The sequence below is a fragment of the Passer montanus genome, unplaced genomic scaffold, assembly GCF_014805655.1.
Source record: "Passer montanus isolate IOZ18808 unplaced genomic scaffold, ASM1480565v1 scaffold9, whole genome shotgun sequence".
Taxonomy (NCBI): Eukaryota; Metazoa; Chordata; class Aves; order Passeriformes; family Passeridae; genus Passer; species Passer montanus.
The window spans coordinates 12503001-12520611 of record NW_024374367.1 but is presented as its reverse complement, the minus strand read 5'-3'; the positions used below and the strand labels follow the sequence as shown (position 1 = coordinate 12520611).

At 46.5% G+C, this 17611-nt stretch overlaps 1 protein-coding gene across 7 annotated transcripts in view; it reads left to right on the top strand.

The window, feature by feature from the left end:
• The window catches only part of FRMD4B (FERM domain containing 4B), a 132975-nt gene extending 124025 nt beyond the window's left edge, over positions 1-8950 (top strand). For all 7 annotated transcript variants that reach the window (XM_039695382.1, XM_039695385.1, XM_039695383.1 and 4 more), the window contains 6 exons: positions 463-519; positions 1962-2109; positions 3235-3360; positions 4173-4978; positions 5524-5656; positions 7250-8950. In XM_039695382.1, the coding sequence (XP_039551316.1) occupies positions 463-519; positions 1962-2109; positions 3235-3360; positions 4173-4978; positions 5524-5656; positions 7250-7370 (1391 nt within the window). In that variant the 3' untranslated portion in view covers positions 7371-8950. The remainder of the gene's footprint in view (positions 1-462; positions 520-1961; positions 2110-3234; positions 3361-4172; positions 4979-5523; positions 5657-7249) is intronic.
• The last annotated feature ends 8661 nt before the right edge of the window (positions 8951-17611 follow it).

Genomic DNA, 17611 nt, shown 5'->3' with positions numbered 1-17611 from the left:
TACTGATGAAACATTCAAAAGTGAGTGCCAAATTTTAAAAGGCTTTTTGTACCTACCTGGTGGGGTTTCAGGTGTACCTAGAGGAGATTAGCTGCTAACAGCCAAGATCTACATGTCTGTGTAGGCTCCTGACTCCTACTGAAGCTCCAAAACACCCTGTGAGATCTGTTGGAAGTGGGGTGGAAAACACCTTTGTAAATCTTGGCCTGATTCCTGCTGCAGATTAAAATGTAAGAAAAAAAAAGTCTCCTTTGATAATTGCCTGGGTCGCTTGCTGAACTGCAGTGAGCGCACAGAGTGAGGATGCACCAGGACTGTCTTTAGGCTGTGGGGGCTAAGGAATAAGGATTGCAGTGTTACAAGTATCAGCTGGCTCTGAAACTCTAGAAAATAAACAGTATTAAGATATTTTTAAGTTGATGTTGGCTCTTTTATGCTTAAAGTGTTTGTTTTTATTCACAGATGATATAATTCCATCCGAGAGCAGCTCCCTGTCAGACACAACCACCTATGATGATGGTATGATGCTTATCCTTTTTTCCCCAGGAAATTTGTCCATTCAAAGACATTTCTTTGACTTAATGTCCTTTAGCATGTCCCATCCTGGGAGTGTTCAAGGCCAGGCTGGACAGGGCTTTGAGCAAAACCTTTTAGAGGAAGATGTCCCTGCCCGTAGCAGGGAGTTGGACTGAGATAAGCTGTAAGGTCCCTTCCAATACAAGTCATTATATGATTCTGTAATTTTGGTGGCTTTTGATGATGAATTACTTTATAGAAGAGGAAAAAGTAGCTACTCAGGAATGTCCTTCCTCTTAATGGGTTAGTTTCTGAAAGGTTCTGCTGTGTGAGCTCACCTGAGTCATCTTCAGAGAAGGAAGTTGGTTTTAACATGACCAACCTGCAAGCTGAGGACACTGTGAGTGTCCTACGTTCTCCCCAGGGCCTGGCCTAGAACTGAAGGACTTACAAATTGGGAGAATTAGCCCAGCCCTTCTGCCCTCACAGCTACCATAAAACTTAGAGAAAGGTGGAATAGTCGCAGATACTAACGCTCTATTTACGTTTATCTGTTCCCTAGTGAGCTTGCATCTTGCATGGGTTGGTGTTTGCTCAGCTTACTCATTTCACACACACACCCACAGACACACTCACACCCTGTTCCACAAGGTGGAAAGGACTTGGCCTGCCTCTCCCTTAAACTGGATAATCGTCATTTGGGGACAAACATTATCTAAATCATTACTCACTTTTCAGTTCGGGCCTGATTTGGATCTCCCTTTGTCCCAGTTTTAGACTTGTACAAACCAGGTGTTGCTATAAAGTGGATTTACACCTGATTCCTGCTTGTACAAGTAGAAGTGGAGCCAGGCTTGTGAACATATTCTCTGTGATGCTCGTCCTGCATTTATATGTATTAGTTGGAGTTTCCTGTTGGCTCTGTCGGGACCTGGTTGTGCCCTAAGCAAAGTGAGAACAAGGATCAAACCAGCATCTTCCCAATTGCCTTCAGCCAAATGTGTCTGTCAGTTGTCTTTGCTCATTCAGTCGCTTTTGAAGTCAGTCTCTTTTAGGTTGTGTTTCCAAATTAATTCTTAAAATGTCATTTCAAGAGCTGGAAGGTGAGGGAGAGGAACTGGCCTTTGCAGAGGCTGAGCTTGTCTGCTTGGCTCTGGAAAGGATTGCTCTGCAAACAGATGTTTTCCCAGGAAGTTCCATTCTGGGATCTGGCACAGCCCCAAGCTGGGTGTAGTCTCCATAGGAGTTGATGCTGCTGGGATCTGTAGGAGCCTCCACGATGTCCTGTCTGTGTGGAGAGCTCAGTGCAGGCAGGAAATCTTTTCTAGATCCACAGCTCCTGTCATTGTACTGCAAAGTGCTTCTCCTTAGGGGCCACAGATGTGCACACAGGGCAGAAATATCAGGGATTTTGCTCTAACAAAGTGCTTATTCCTTTCCAACAGTCAGTGAATCACTTCCTGCAGCAGCACCGAGACCCAGCTCTGCACAGCTTTCTCCAAGACTTCCCCCACCAAAGTCCCTTGGCGTGGAGAGAATTCATCTCAGGAAGTCATCCATAAACGAGCAGCTCTTGGAAAGCAGACACTCCAGGTAGGCACCCCTCACTGCTGCTGCACTCTGCACCTGCTGGCATGAGCTGCATCCTGTCCCTGCTGAGCATTCCAGCAGAGCCTCTGTGCTACTCTGGGCTTACAGGGTTTGGGGATGGGAGCTGGATTTCCTGGCTAGGAACAAAAGTGTGTATAAGCAGTTGACACAGTATCTCAAACCAAAGAGTAGTGTAGTTTTTGTGAAGAGGTTTGAGATGGGTAAGAAATATAATAGCTAGGGCTGCATTTAAGGAGTTGCTTGTGCTGTCATTTTTGTGTCAGTTTCTGGGCTTTTTCAGTGTTCATTTAACAACTTGTCATTTTCCTGATGACTGTGCTTAGTAAATTCAGGCAGCACCAAACCCTACCCATCCCTCCTGATGGTATCAGTATTTCAGCAGGTACATTATCAAAGCAGACAATTCATGTGAGGCCTGATGGAGAATTCTCTGTTTATAAGTAGAGTTTCAGGGATTCAGACAGCTTCCATCATTTGTGTCAGCTGTGTGTCTATCCCAAATCTATGGGATTTGAGCACTTTATGAGCTAGGACAGCTCCCTGGAGCACATCAAGAGCAGTAGGTTTGCAGGTGATTGTGTGATCATGTCAGATCTGCTGCTAGCTAGCAGTACCCAGTGTAGAAATTTCCACTGATCCTGAGATTTCTTGGACTGTCTTGTGTGAGCAAGCTGTTAAAGACACGCTTAAGAACGTTTTAGTGTTTTGAGCAATGCCATGTCTTGCTTTTTTTCTCATCTGTCCCTCAAGACTAGCGGAGCACTCCTCCACATGAAGTTCAGAAGTCAAATTATAGCCATATGTACCTATTAAACTGTGATGTGTTTCATTTGAAAACCTAATTCATTTGCTTCTCTGTTACCTGCTCTGTCTCTTCTCAATGGTTCTGTCCTTTGACAACAGCTTGTCCTGCTGTCCATCCTGTGAAGACCTCCCCTGAACCACAGGAAGGGGTTGAATTTTCCTTCCTATTTAACAACTCCCTTTCTCACACATCCAGTTCATTCCACCCTTTCTTCTGCTTCTCCAAGACTTCAGCTGCCCGTGCTGGGTGTGCTGTGACTTGTGGTGGGGCGTTTAACCTCACTGGGTTTGTCTCCTGTGCAGGGAGGTCCTCTCGACGCACAGCAGCCCCTTCCGCACGCTGGAGCGGCCGGCGCAGCCCCGGGGCGGGAGGAGCATGCCCACCACCCCCGTGCTCACCCGCAACGCCTACAGCAGCAGCCACCTGCAGTAAGGAGCCTGGGCTCTCTCTGACACTCCTGCCTGGGGAAGCACAGCAGTCGAAGAAAATGGTGTTGAGAGGGAAGAGGGTTGTTGGCTGGGCAGTTTTTCCACAGCAGGGTCAGGCTTTCAAAACATTGTTTAAAGATATTACTATGGGAAGCCAGTCCATGGTGGAGAGGAAGAGATGCTAAGAATCTTAGAATGTTATGAAGAGCTCAGGATTTCTTTGTAATGCAGCCTTGAGAGACAGATCCAAAGGAAACCCATCTTCCCATGTTCTGCTCCAAGCTTGTTACTTTTGTAGTATCCACAGATTATATAATTCCATCATATAATTCCTTTTTTTCTAAAAGTAAAAGCCTGATGGAGAGTTCTCTGTTTACAAGCAGAGTTACTGGGATTCAGACAGCTTCCATCATTAGTGTTGGCTGTGTGTATCTATGGTGTTTAGACACTTCATGTGCTATAACAGCTGCATGGAGCATATCAATAGGTTTGCAGGTGATTGAGGGAACCCTCTTGTAAATCATTACCAAATGTGTGTTTGTGACCTTAGCTCAGTGTGTCCCTGTCACAGATTAACCTTGCTCAGCCTGACAGATTATTATAAGGCAGATCTCCTACCGTTGCAGCCAATACAAAATTCAGCCAAACTGATTTCTGTGCATTGCAAATACTCTGTGTGGAAACATAAGGCAGGATTTGTGTTGTGCTTGGATTGGGGAGGCAGCTGACCTGTCCTTGCATGCTCTCCCCAGCTCTTTGTGTATATTTGTGTGAGACTTGCCTTTAACCAGCCAACATCTGTGTTGTTCTAGGCCAGATGTTTCCCCACACCACTGCCGGCAGCGCAGCGGAAGTCTGGAATCCCAGACCCACCTGCTGTCCGAGGCTCCTGCTGAAAAGCCAGCCTTCTCCCTCTCCAAGTCCCAGCGGAGCAGCAGCACGGAGATCCTGGACGATGGATCATCCTACACCAGCCAGTCAAGTGCAGAGTATTACTGCGTGACACCCACTCCCAATCCCTATTACACCACCCAGACTCTCGACAACAGGACCAGGGGCCGAAGACGGTCAAAGAAACACAACATTTCTGCTGCAAGTTCCGGAAGCATGCCAAACCTGGCCCATAAGGACGTCCGCAGTGGTGTCTTCCACAAAAACCAGGAGCAGCCTTCCTCCAGTTACTATATTTCTGGATACTCCCCGTACACTGAGCCTGACGTTTATTACAATGGGGGCTACGTTTACGAGAGTGACACGGAGGGGCAGTACAGTGTCAACCCCTCCTACCGCTCATCGGCACATTACGGATACGAGCGCTACCGGGAATTCCGCTCCTACCACGAGGACGAGGTGGACAGAGTTCCACACAACCCCTACGCCACCCTCAGGCTCCCCAGGAAGCAAGTTGCTAAAACGGAGCACATAACCAAAAACATTCACAAGGCCTTAGTAGCAGAGCATCTCCGGGGCTGGTACCAGCGTGCCTCTGGCCAGAAGGAGCAGGGTCACAGCCTGCAGGCAGGCTTTGAGTCTGACAGAGGATCTCAGAGGAGTTTGGGCTTTGCTGGTCTGCAGACGCCGTGCTCGCCGAGCAGCCGGGTGTCGTCTTTCTCTTCGGGTAATGTCTGATTTCATCTGTGCTGAGTGTTTTTGTAAGTCCCTGCAGTGCTGTCATTTCTGCTCCTGTCACTGCCTCAGTGAAGTCAGCAGAGTGGAAGCCAGGCCAGGGCTCTGTCCTGAAAGGTAGATGGGGAGCCAAGTAGGATCTTGTTCTGTTCTTGGAAGGAAAGTCTTGCTTGTTATCTTCTCCTAAGGGTAAATCAGCATTTTGCTCTTTGTATAAGCACAGTAATCCAGAGAAGGACAAAGAGCATTTGAGTTTGACAGGTGTATTTAGCAACTAGAAGCAGTGTACAAAGCTTCATGCCATGTAAATGCAGTGGCTGTGATGGCTTCCAAAATACAATCTATTAAGCATCACTGACTGTGTCAGAAAGCACTTTAAGAGCTCCAGAATACCACCTGTACAGTGCTTGCCTCCCTATAGGGCTTGTAAATCATATTTTGTGTGTGCAAAACCCCATAGAGATCGCTGATGAGAATTGTCTTGTTTGCCTCAGCTGATTTAGCTGTAATTTGTTGTAATACTTCTTTTAATTCCAGCATCTTCTACAAACACTGCTGGGAACTGGAGAACCCCCCTTGCACTGGGACTTTCAGACTACGATACGTTGTCTCATTCCTCCTATGCCAGCTGTTATGGGAATGTTTATGGCAACCTTCCTTTGCAGAGCAGGTGAGTAGAATATATGAACATTTTCTGCCCTTCTTCCTGTATGTCACAGACTCTTAAATCTTCTGAGCAAATCAGCTTGATTTCAAAGAGCCAGGATGAAGAGTATTTATAAAATTGGTGTTGTGAGGGCAGTTTTCTGTGTGGAGCAGATGGACTGCACCACCACTAACTGTACCCCAGCACTGAAGGAAGTGGGGAGCAGTCACAGTGAAGGATGAGCTCATTGGTTGCACAACCTTTTCCTGTGGCTGATGCAGGACAATCAAAACATCCTGCACTCCCTGGTAGCTGTGGTGCTCTGGGCAGTGTTGCAGGCAGAGCTCACAGTGAGCCCAGTCCCTCTGATGGGGGGACTCTCCTGAACCCCATCAGCAATTTCCCAGGACACAGCCCTGTTGGGTTCCTGATGCTTTAGTGCTTGTGATGATAAACTTTTGGAAAAACAAGGAAAGGAAGCACCTCTCCATCCATCAGCAATTTCCCAGGACACAGCCCTGTTGGGTTCCTGATGCTTTAGTGCTTTTTGGAAAAACAAGGAAAGGAAACACCTCTCCAGCCTCATGTCTGAGGTGGTGCCACCTTTGCCAAGTGCATCTCCCCTGGCAGAGCTGAACCTGGGAGCCATGGGGGATGTGCTGCTGTTTGCAGACTCCCCCTGCTTGTGGGGGCTCTCCCAAGGGCTGCAGAGAGCCCAGGCTCTGCTTGGTCCTTGCAGGAAATCCTGCAGCTCTCGTTGCTTCTCATGGCATTTTGTATGTGTCCCCCCCACTGTAGGGCACTTGGCTGTGAGGACAGAAAGCTCCTGCCCTGGGGAGTGGCTCTGCCCCCACAAATGCCATCACATTTAAATACACTTATGCTCAGTGTAATAAGTACCCCACGTGTGCCTCCTGCTTTGTGGGTTGCAGTTTATGCTTGCTTGCCAGACCGACTTGTGTGAAAATACTGAATTTTTAATTCTGTTTGTTTTAAAATAAATGAAAGTGTAAGGGAATACATAAAAGCTGCTGCTAGATCCTTTTTTTTTTCTAAGCTAAGTGCTATGGGCTGTTTTACTGAAGTGATTTAAAATATCTATGGCAACAGTGTTTAAAAATACTGTTTCTACTAATTTTTTAATTTCTTATAATTGAGCTTTGAAAATTCTGCTTGTATTAGCAGCTTTATCTGAATTAGGTTCATTCATTAATTTTCCACATTCTGAATCACTTGTCTGATTGTTCATCTGCTTTATTTTCTGCTTTAATGTGATCATGGCAAACAAGCAAGCAGTGCACCAAACAGGCTTGACAGAGCTCAAGGCCAGGTTGGATGGGGCTTGGAGCAGCCTGGTGGAGTGGAAGGTGTCCCTGCCCAGGGAACAAGATGAGCTTTAAGGTCCCTCCAACCCAAACCAGTCTGTGATACTATGACAGTTTTGAGCAGCTGAGATTGCTCTTGCACACAACTTTACTGATTACAGCCCAAAAAAATGGGTTTGTTCTTGGAGGCAAACTCAAAATAACCAGCATAACTCTGAGCCCAAGGGAGGTGCATGAATTTAAGGGCCTGGGGAGGACCCTCAGCTGATCCCGGTGCGTGTCTGTGTTGCAGGACCTACGTGGAGCCGAGCCAGCTGGGAGGGGAGGAGGAGGATGGCTTGGAGGCAGAGCTGCCCAGCAGTGAGCAGAGGCTGTTCTGGCACGAGGACTCCAAGCCCGGGACGCTGGTGTAGCCCCCGAGCAGCCCCTCATTCCTACCCCTGCGTGCCTTGCACAGAACGCCCAGGAGGACCTCGGGTGGAACTTGCAAAAGGAACAAAAAGAGGAAGCAGGCTGTTCTGCTGGGAAAGGTGGAATTCAGCATTAAGAGGGACTGTAGCAAGCTGACAAAGTCTTACCACGAATGGCGTTTCTTTGTGAATCCGTACAGCCCAGGGCAAGCCACAGTTCACCTACGACCAGATGCAGCACTTGGTTGAAGTATTTATATTGAGCAAGCACTTTTTGGGAAGATTGGAAGGTCTTGAAGGCAAACCTCAGAGATAAAAAAAAAAGATGTGAAAAGGAGACTCTTATGGAACAACCAGGAATTCTAGGAGCACAAGTTTGATGTCTGAAAGAAGAAGAAAAAATGAAAATTTATTCTGCCATGGCTTATGGGGACCTGGAAAAGGTTTCCTAGGCTTATGAAGGATAGATCTGTGTGTGTGAGTGAGGCAAGGGGTGACTGAGTCAGTATTGGAACATTACTTGAAGGAAGGCTGGAGTTTTTTTTTGTTATGGAGGTTTGAATGAGTCTGTCCAGTTTTTGGGGTGTTGTTAAGAGTGTTTGTTAGCACCACGAGCAAGTTCTGGAAAGAAAAAAAAATTTGCTGACACATTCATCGCATAAAACTAATAGCTAGTTGTGGATTTGAAAGCAGAAGCAGTGAACTTCGAATTCTCTTTTCCATGATAAAACATAATTAATAACAGCCCGTTTAATGACCTTTCCATGGTACAACTTCACTGTGTGGAGGAGTAGGCAAATTTTCACCGTGGCTGCACGGTGACCCCTGTGCAGTGACACGTTGCTGTGCCACAGTGGGTCAAGGATCCACAGTGGGGAGCCCCAGGGAGCAACTTGGTGGCAGTGGCCAGTATTTTAAGGTGGATGCAAACACAAACAGTAAGTGGGTGCCTTAAAATGAGGGGCATTAGGATTGTACCGTGAGTCACCTGAACTGCCAGGTGTGTTGCAGAGTCACTGAGTGACAGAACAGCGTTTTCACAGAACCATTTGTGTAGGAAAAAAACACGTGACTGCAGTCTTGGTTTAAGAGGGATAAACCTACCTCAGGTCATCCATCTGTAGGAACAAACTGGCACAGGGTTATCCTGCCTGATTCCTGATGACTCGTCTGCATATGGTAAAATCTCTCTCGTTTCTCAGCTGTACTGTGCTTCAGGACCAGAAATGGTGCTCTTTTGTTCTTTTATACAGAAGATTAGTTACTCCTTGTTCATATTGTGAATAGAAAGGTTTCTGATAAACTTTTTTGACGTTTTTTACCAGTATTCCAGAGCATGTAATATATACAGAAGGACACACTTGTTAAGCTGGTACTTAGTTGTTTGTATTATTAGAGTCGCAATTTGGAATTAAACGAACAAAAACAAAATAAAAAATAACTTATTTCCTTGGTTTTGCATATTTGTATAGCCTTCTAGAAATGCGAAAGCTCTTTTTGCTTATTCTTTTACTACTCCTGAATTTTTTAGACCTATTATTTTGTATAGGTCAATAAACTAAAAAGTGTGCTTACCAAAACCACTTCAGCATTCCTCCTGTTTCTCCTTGAGTGCTTGGGAAAGTGCAGTGTGTGTTATTTCAGGGCTTTGAAGTAAATCACCGGGGTCTGATTTCTTTTGGCCTGTGGTGTTGGGTGGGGTGCAGAGGGTCAGTGGTCTCATCTGAAGGAAGGTTGGCCCCAGGCAGGTCAGAGATTCCAAAACGTCAGAATATCAGGTCAGAATTTCTGCGTCTCCATCAGCTGTACTGAGGGAGCCAAGCTGGGCTCTCTCAGCATCTCCAGTGATACAGAGGTGTCCTTGTGTTGTTGAAAATGCTTCTTGCTCATCTGTCTTTGCACTTAGGAATTGCCACAGCCTTTCCCATTTGGAACGTGGCTTTTAGGGTTTGTGTTGCTCAAGTTCTGGGTCCTCTTTGGAGTTTGTGCCCCCTGAGACACCCACCCTGAAACTTGGGTTTCAGATGTACAACTGCTTCTGCACCCTGGTCACCCAGTAGTTGAGATTATTCATTCTCACTCTCTTCAACTCTTTCATTCCCTACTTTTCTGTTGTCCATAAACTTCACAACCACCACTGAATTTTATTATTTTTTCCAGGTTGCTGGTGAAATTTGGTATTTAAAAAAACCTTCAGGTGTGCCCATTAAAATTACCCCCATGACACTACTTTTGCATTTCTCCAAGCAGCATTTGAGGTTTGTTTGCTGGCAATTCTTCATGCACTGACTGCTCCCTGCTGCTGCAAACCACCAGTGCTTTGAGCAGGAAGCTGAGTGGTCCCAAGTCCAGTTCCTTACCCAGAGCTCATGGAATCAGCACTATCAAAGCTTTTCCTACCAAAAGGAAATGAGACGTGTAACAAGGCTTGTTGCCCATTTAAAGCTTTGTTTGCAGTCCTTTGTTTTAGTGCTGTACCCACAGAGTTCTGTGTTGGCTTTTCTGTCAGCATTCAGGATTTAGCTCAGCCCAACACATCCGTGTTGGCACAAGGCTGGCACTCAGCCTGGCTTCCTGGGACAGCACCAGGGTGATTTTGGGTGAAGTTGGATGGGGATTTGAGGTGGGTTTGGGTTGAGGGTGTACTGCTATATTTGGGGGTGTTGTGTATAAAGCCTGTAGGGCCACAGTTCAGAGCCTGGCTGCAGTTTCCAGTTAGCAAGAGCCAAGCAGAGGAGCTGGAAATGGAAGTGGGGTGGTGGAGCTGCAGCTCTCAGGCCCCTCTTGTCATTCTCCACATGCCTGACTCTGCAAGGGTTTTGTTTTCAGGAACTTCTATGAAGGTGGAAATACAAAGTGAAGAAGGAAGCCCAGAAGAAGAAAATAAGAATATCCAGCTTTTCTCAGATGTTGCTTAGGGTCAGTCTTGGGTGGCACAGGGAGGGAAAGGGAGACCACGATGTCTCTGTGGCATCTCCTGCCTATCAAGGGAGCTGCTGCTGCACTCATTTGTTGCCAGTTGTTCCCCAGCACCTTTAACTTTGCCCTTTGCAGATTCTCAGCTTGCTCTGTTGCATTTCTGGAGTGATGTTTTGATGCAGATGTACAACTGTTGACAGAAACAAGTCTGTATGCTGCAGCTGAGGAGGTAATAAAGACATACTTGTAATCATTATCTTATTTGCTCACAGCTGAAATACAAATTGCCTGTGCTTTGTTTGAATTCCTATCTCATCTGTGTGTAGCTGTTTAACCACAGCCTGCCTCACCAGGATTACTGAGGACATCTAGTGCCTGGAAGCAGAGTTGAAGAGAGGAGCCTTCCTGCCTCTTGTGCTCTTCTGGAATCCTTCCTGGACTTTCCAGTATGAAGAAATATCTAGCAATGCTTATTTGGTAACATCAGAGTGAAACACCAGACCCACAGGGTTTGATTTTACAAACATCTCTCTATTCAGAAGGTAGATGCTGCTGATGGGAGTGTGGAGGGGAAATAAAACCCCACTTAAATCTGTGTGGAGTGGAGTGTTTTTGAGTGCTTTGAGTAAAAAAGAAGACCCTGTCCTTGCCAGGAATCCTTAAAAAGGAATTTGGGCACTGAGCTAAAATAAGCCATGCCTGATATTTTTAATTACTGTCTGCTTCTTCTCTGCTGTTTTGAACAAAAATACTCTGATAAGGGAGGACAAGCACTGATAGGAGTTGCCACGAGCCCGTGGGAGGCTGGTGTTGGACATTCCTCCAGTGCAGGGACCAGGAGGGATGAGGCTCAGGCCAACACAGGAAAATCTTTTAAGATCACTAATCTGTAAAATTCACATGACTAACATTAAACTTTTTGGCCAAGGTGACTCAGTATGTGACTCCTGCAGGTTTCTGCTGACTTCTCCTTTATGATCTTGGGCTTGCTCAGCTGAAGTGTGAAGAATGCAGCAGCAGTGTTTGTAGCTCCTGGGTGGGTGAGAAGCCTCCACCATGACCCAACTCATGCCAAAATGTGTGTAGGAAATCCTGTAAAGACTGAAGGTTTGCTCCATCTTCTGGGCTTTGGGATGGTTGCAGGAGAGCTGCTCCTGAGCCTGGGGAGAAGCTCCCTGTGCTTGCTTGGCACTGTCTGGATATGTTCACACTCCTAGGAAGATTCCTGCATTCTGCACTGTTCTTCCATCTCCTTTGTACTTTTCTGTCATATTTAATAAATTTTTAAGGTATAAAACTGACAGTCTCAGCTACAGCAGGCGAGGACCTGCTGAGTAGTGCAATCTCAGTGAAATCTCTCCCAGGGCAGGATTTATCATCAAAGTTTTTACCCTGTGCTCTGCTGGAGCAGGTGAAGCCTGAGGTGACATTTCCTCCTTGGGAGAAGGGGCAGTGTGAGCTGTGATCAGTGCTGGTAGCCCAGGAGGACACATGGCACAAAGGTCAGGCCCTTAATGACACAGAAGCAAGATTCCTGACAAGGAGCAGCTCCTTGCCATCCATCCACCTTGGTTATCCCTGTCTGTCCCCTGTGATGAAGGGAGCCACCATAAATCCTTCAGCAAGTCCTTGGCTGCAGAGGGATGTGCCCTGCCTCCCTGGACATCCCTGTTCCAGCACAGCAGGAAGGAATCTCAATTTCTATTTAATCATTAGAGTGCCATCAAAGAGCTGCAGATGGAGAAGAGTTTGCAGCCAGCCAGGGCTCAGCTGGAGTAACTCTAGAAGAAATCCCTGCACCTGCTGCCAGCCTGAGGTCAGGGAAGGACGTGGCCCATGTGTACAGAAGGAGGTGGCCATGTGGCCTTTGCAGCATCACTGCCTGTGGGCACGTTTTGGTGGCAGCAGGACACGAGGTGTGGGGCTGAGATGGGTTTGGATGCTGTAAAAGAAAGAAACACCCTGTTTCAGTGTGAAGGGTGACACTGTTTCTTAGGATGACTCTGTTTCTCATCTGATTTGCTTATGCTGAATTCAGGGTTTCATATAAATGTGGAGGTGATTGCTCCTTGTAAAGGTTATGATGTTGCTTCTTGAAGAATCCTTAACATTGTGTTATTGCAGTTCTGATTTAATACTGCTGCCAGGCAACACTGGGAGTGAAAATATAGATCTGGCCTAAAAAGAGAGGGTACATTTTAACATTTAATTCTAGCCACTGCTTTTAGCATGAGCCTTTGGTCACTATTGGGTTTTTTTGGTTTGGTTTGTTGTTTTTTTTTTTTTTTTTTTCCCTGCAAACCTAGAGCCCAGATAAATGCTAAGAATAAAGGTAGAGTTAGCAGTAAATAATTGCTGAATTGCACATGCTGTCACAGGTTCTTGCACAGTTTTCAGGGAGATTAATGTCTTCTCTCAAGGTCTGAGCTTGCATTTCTGATGCGAGTATTGAATCTCTGAGCCTGTTTTGCACAAAGATTTGGAATAGCAAGCCCTCTGTTAATAGTAGTAAACACTTGGGTGAATGCCCTGTGCAATGCCCACGGGTAGTGTGAGGTTCAGCTCCGTGTCTGCCTCGTGTCCAGGCCAGCTGTGCCCATCAGACAGGAGCCAGGGCTGCCCCAGGGTCTCTGTCCCCAGGCACTCCCTGGTGCAGGGCTTGGTGTCCCCTTTTGGTGGCCACAGCCAGCCTCAGCTCTGTCCCAAAGCAGGTGAAGCCACGCTGAGGCAGCTCAGGGCACTTTTTGGGTTTGCCCATGGGTGGAAGCCCCAGGTAGGGCAGTAGCTCAGGCACTGAAGTTGTGGTCAGGTAACAAACATCATGAATTGCCTGCTCCCCATAAAATAACAAAATTACTCCCGGGCTCTCACAGACCTGTTTTTATTCACCACGGGCTGGTTTTCTACTCCTTTTGGCAGCTGTTAGCACTGTGCTTTGGGAAGAAGAGGTAACAAACCACCACCCAGGGAAGCAAACATTCAGGTATTTACAAGTGCTTCACCAAGGTGGCATAAATAACAAGCTGGGAAAGGAAAATACCAAGTTAGCAGAAAGCAGTGCTGAGTGTCTCAGCATTTTGCCCATGTTTGTGCTATAAATGATATCTGGGAGCAGAAACTCCCTCCTGTAGCCACAGAACTGCTCTGTGCAACAGAACATGGTGCAGAGCAGCCCCCTTGGCTGTGCTGGAGGTGCTGCTCCAGCCTCTTTAGAATGTGGTCAGTAAAAAAAAATTATCTGGGAGATGGCAGGGGAGGTGTAGTGCTGTTCAGTGGCAAGCAAGCACAGAAAGTCAGTTTTTAGGGGTCAGATTTGAAACAGGTTTTGGCTCTGAATGGGGCAAAGGTTTGTCCTGACTGCCAGGATCAGCTCAGTTGCCTTTTGTGTCAAAATCTCAGTGTCAATGTTCATATGTGGAGCTGTCTCCTATCCCAAAAGCATGGGGGTTTTGATATTTTTTAATGGCTTTAAACAATTGAAATTATTCAGAAATCCATTTGCTGGTTATTTAACCCTTTTTGATACAAACCTAGGCATACACATCTGACTTGCCAATGAATTTTCCAACAGGATTGCTTTGGACAGGCCACTGTGGGTGGCCAGTGCCCTTTCCCAGGCTGAAATGTTCTGTCCTTGATTTCTGTCATGACCAAAGTCTTCTCCATGCTCCCCTTTTCTCCCTACACTTGTAAACATTTTCTTTGCCCTGTAATCAAGAAGGTGGATGATGACAGAGGTTATTTCCTGCTGCACAGGTACTGTAGCTGCTCTCAGATTTCTCTAAAATTGGAAACTAAAAAAAAAAATAAAAAAATCACCAAGTTCTTTTTGGGGGGAGCAAATTAGAAGCATCCAGGTGCCACTGAAACAGGAGATGCAGCTCTGCTTGCTTCTCTAGAGGCAGAGGAAATTGCAAGACATCAACAGAGTGATGATGGGAGAGATCATGGGAGATGATGAGAGATCTCAGCACAGTGACATGGGTTTGGCTGAGCTGGGGCAGCCCTGGAGGGCTCATGTCCCCATCCCTGCTGCTCCCTCCTGCCCTGACCCAGCCTGCTGTGCCTGCTGCTTCTCACAGGGTTTGACTCTGCAGCTCCCTGTCAAACGACTTGGGCAAATTCTTCCAAAGTCAGGTGTCCTTATTCTATTTAAGCTACGAACTTAATCTGATATATTTACATCTGGAGGAGTTTGGAGGTGTGGTGGGTGATTTTTTTCCCCTTGGTGTTTTTCCCACAGGGTGTCTCTCTCTGACTGCTCCCGTCCCTCAGTGGTTGTTATTGTTAAGAGCCCATCATCTGACCCTTTATAATCCCTGTATTGGGTTACCCTGCATTGCTGGGCATGCTTGCTGTATGCCACTGATTGTCAATTTTAGACTCTCCCATCAGCCTACGAGTTTCTTAAAAAGTAATGCAAGATTATGTTACATGGGCACATTCCTGACTCCTTCCAGCTGCACTTGGAAATGCCATGGATTGGTAATAGAGGGGAGTGAATGTGGGGGGATTTATAACAAAAAAGTGAAAGCCAACACTATAGAAATTGCTCTCCAATATTTGGCTACAGCATGTGTGGCAAGCATCAATTACCTTAAAAATAGAACAGTTTTAGGCACTTGAAACATGGGCTTGAAACATGGGCTGCCTCCTGTCAAATGGTGACACAGCAGTCAGGCCTTGATGATATTCAAGCTAAGAACTTGTCAATCTTTTGGCTTTCAAGAGGGCTAGGTTGGAATTTTTGAAGAGAATGTTTAAATGGGAAAAAAAATCAATGAGGTGAGGCAATCCTGCAGGAGAGGCTGCTGGTTTCATTCCAGAGTTCATCCATATGTGAGTACCTGCCTTACAAACAGTGAGCAGAGAGTCAGAATGGTTCATTACCAAGGGCAGATCTCTTCTGTCAGTGTGCTCCTGAAGTGCTTTTATTTAATGCTTGGTCCCTGCTTAGTGTGAGTTTGAGCTGCTGCTGCCTGTAGGAATTGCTCTGTGATGGCTGCACAATCACAAGTGGTTTTCAAATGCCTGGTAGTGCTCTCAGTACCCCTGATTTCCCTCTCTTGTCTTCTGCTGGGGCTCTGAGTGCAGCTCTGGCACAGCACAGCTCTGCCCTCTGGTAGCAGTGCAGCACTTGTTAGTCCAGGGATTCCTGAACAAGTGTCAGATTGGTCTGGGAATAGCAAGTGTCACCAGTGGAAGTGGCTTTCCTGTCTTAATGAAGGTTGAGAAATGTGTGATTGTTTTGGAAAGCTCTGGGGGGAACATCAACAAATGTTTTTGGAAAGAAGATGGGAGTTTAGACCTGGAAAAGTGTTTTAGACCCACTGTGAGCGTGTCCTCACCTCCAGGGTGTTGTTTGTTGCTCTAATGTGCTGTTACCAGAACACCAAAACACTGAGCAGTGTGTTAGGAAAGGAAGTACATCCTGGAAACATAATTTATGGAGGAGAGGCCTAAGGTAGGCAAAATATGATACCCACCTTGGAAATCTGTGGGATTAGCACCCGTGTCACCAGGAGAGGTGTCACCAGGCAGCCCCTTGCTCTGCATCTGATGGAGAAGGCATCATTCCCAGTCTAGAGTTTCCTGATGGTGATATTGACAAGTGATATATTTCTGCTTAAGAGAAAAAGTGGTTTTCAAACACCTGATAGTGTTCTCAGTACCCCTGTTTTCCTTCTCAAGAGGACTTCATGGGTTTGACCCTGCTTAACTCAGATGATCTGACAAGAGCGTGGCCCAAGATGGCCTGGCTGAAGATCATGGAAACCCAAGAAGGTGGCATGGGGCTTTATTTACAGGCAAGAAATTAGCAAGTGAGAAGCAAGCACTGAATAGACAGCTTCTGTGGCCCAAACTGCATGGTCTGGGAGAGTAGCACACTGAGGAGCACTGATTTATTTGAGAGCATCAGGAAACCCTTGATGGGCTCTGTGATGGGCAGCAGTCACTGGGGGTTAGAGCTGCTGGAGCAGATAGATTGATGTGTGGGCCTGTTGTTGTGCTTGCTACTGCATAATATAAAACAAGGATAAGGACATCCCTGAAATACCAAAGGGGCAAATGGAGCCATTGCATTCTTGGCTTGGGCTTTTATTACCTTTTCCTTTGCCACTTATTCTGTTTAAATTTTTGCCCTCTTCCCTGCTGTGTAACAGCATGAATCCATTGAGGACCTTTGGATAATGGACTTTTAACAGAGGCTAACAGGGCTTAGAACTCCATGTTTCATGTTACAAAACACAGCAAAGAATTACCATCATCATGCAGAGCCTATTTTGCTGCTGGCAGACTCCAGCAGAGCATGGTTGAGACTGTGATGAGAAATATGGTTTAAAAATTGACAGGGCATGGTTTCATAGCCTCTCCCCCATGGTTTTGCTCCTATGGAAGCTGCATTTGCAAGGTGAGGATTTGATTTGATACCCCTGCAAAGAAAATTTGAAATTATGAGAGGAAATCTTCCTAATCCAACAAATGGCCCAAATTGTGAGTAGCAAAATTAGCCACCCTTGCTACTCTACTGTTGCAAAGAAATCATGCACGTGGTGATGTTGGAGGTTTGCTGTGTGAATTTAGCAACCTATAAAATATTCTGAAGAAAGAAGGAGGCACTTGGATGAAATGGACACCTAATAAAAAGAAGGAGTTTGGGGAGTTACATCAGGTCTACAAATATAACAAAGTAAATCTTTGTAGTTGCTTATTAATTCTGAAAAACAATTGGTAAGAAGTAGGAGAAGGATGAGCCTGAGATGAAGAACTGTCAGCCAAGAGGAGTTGACAGAGCAAATGATGTTCATGACAGGGCCAGGCCAGTCAAGAACAGGCAGTGGCATTATCCCTGGATGGGAGCAGGGATGTGCCATGGGAAATGCTTCCCTGGGAGCACTCAGCCTGCTTCAAGGGGCTGGTGCCTGTCCCCAGGCACAAGGTGCATGTTGTACCTGCTCTACTATCCCTTTTTCACCTTGGAGGACTTTCCCCAGACGAGGAAGTGAGGCTTGGGAGAGGTCACCAACAGAGGGTGGCTGCACCCACACCAAAACCCCCTGTGGCTTAGACCTGGCCTAAGGCAGAGCAGGGCCTGTGGTTTTTTGGCCCTTTTGAGATAACTGGAGATGTTATGGACACAGAGACCTTTCTGATTCTTCCCAGAGGCCAGATTTCACCTGCACATCTCACAGGTGCCACTGATGTCCCTTCATCCTGCTCTGGCCATTCCAGGGTGCCGCCCTGAGTGGTGCAGTGTCCTGGGAATCCTCTGGAACATCTCTGTCTTCTGCCTCCCTCCGTGGGGGACACACCAGCTGCACTGA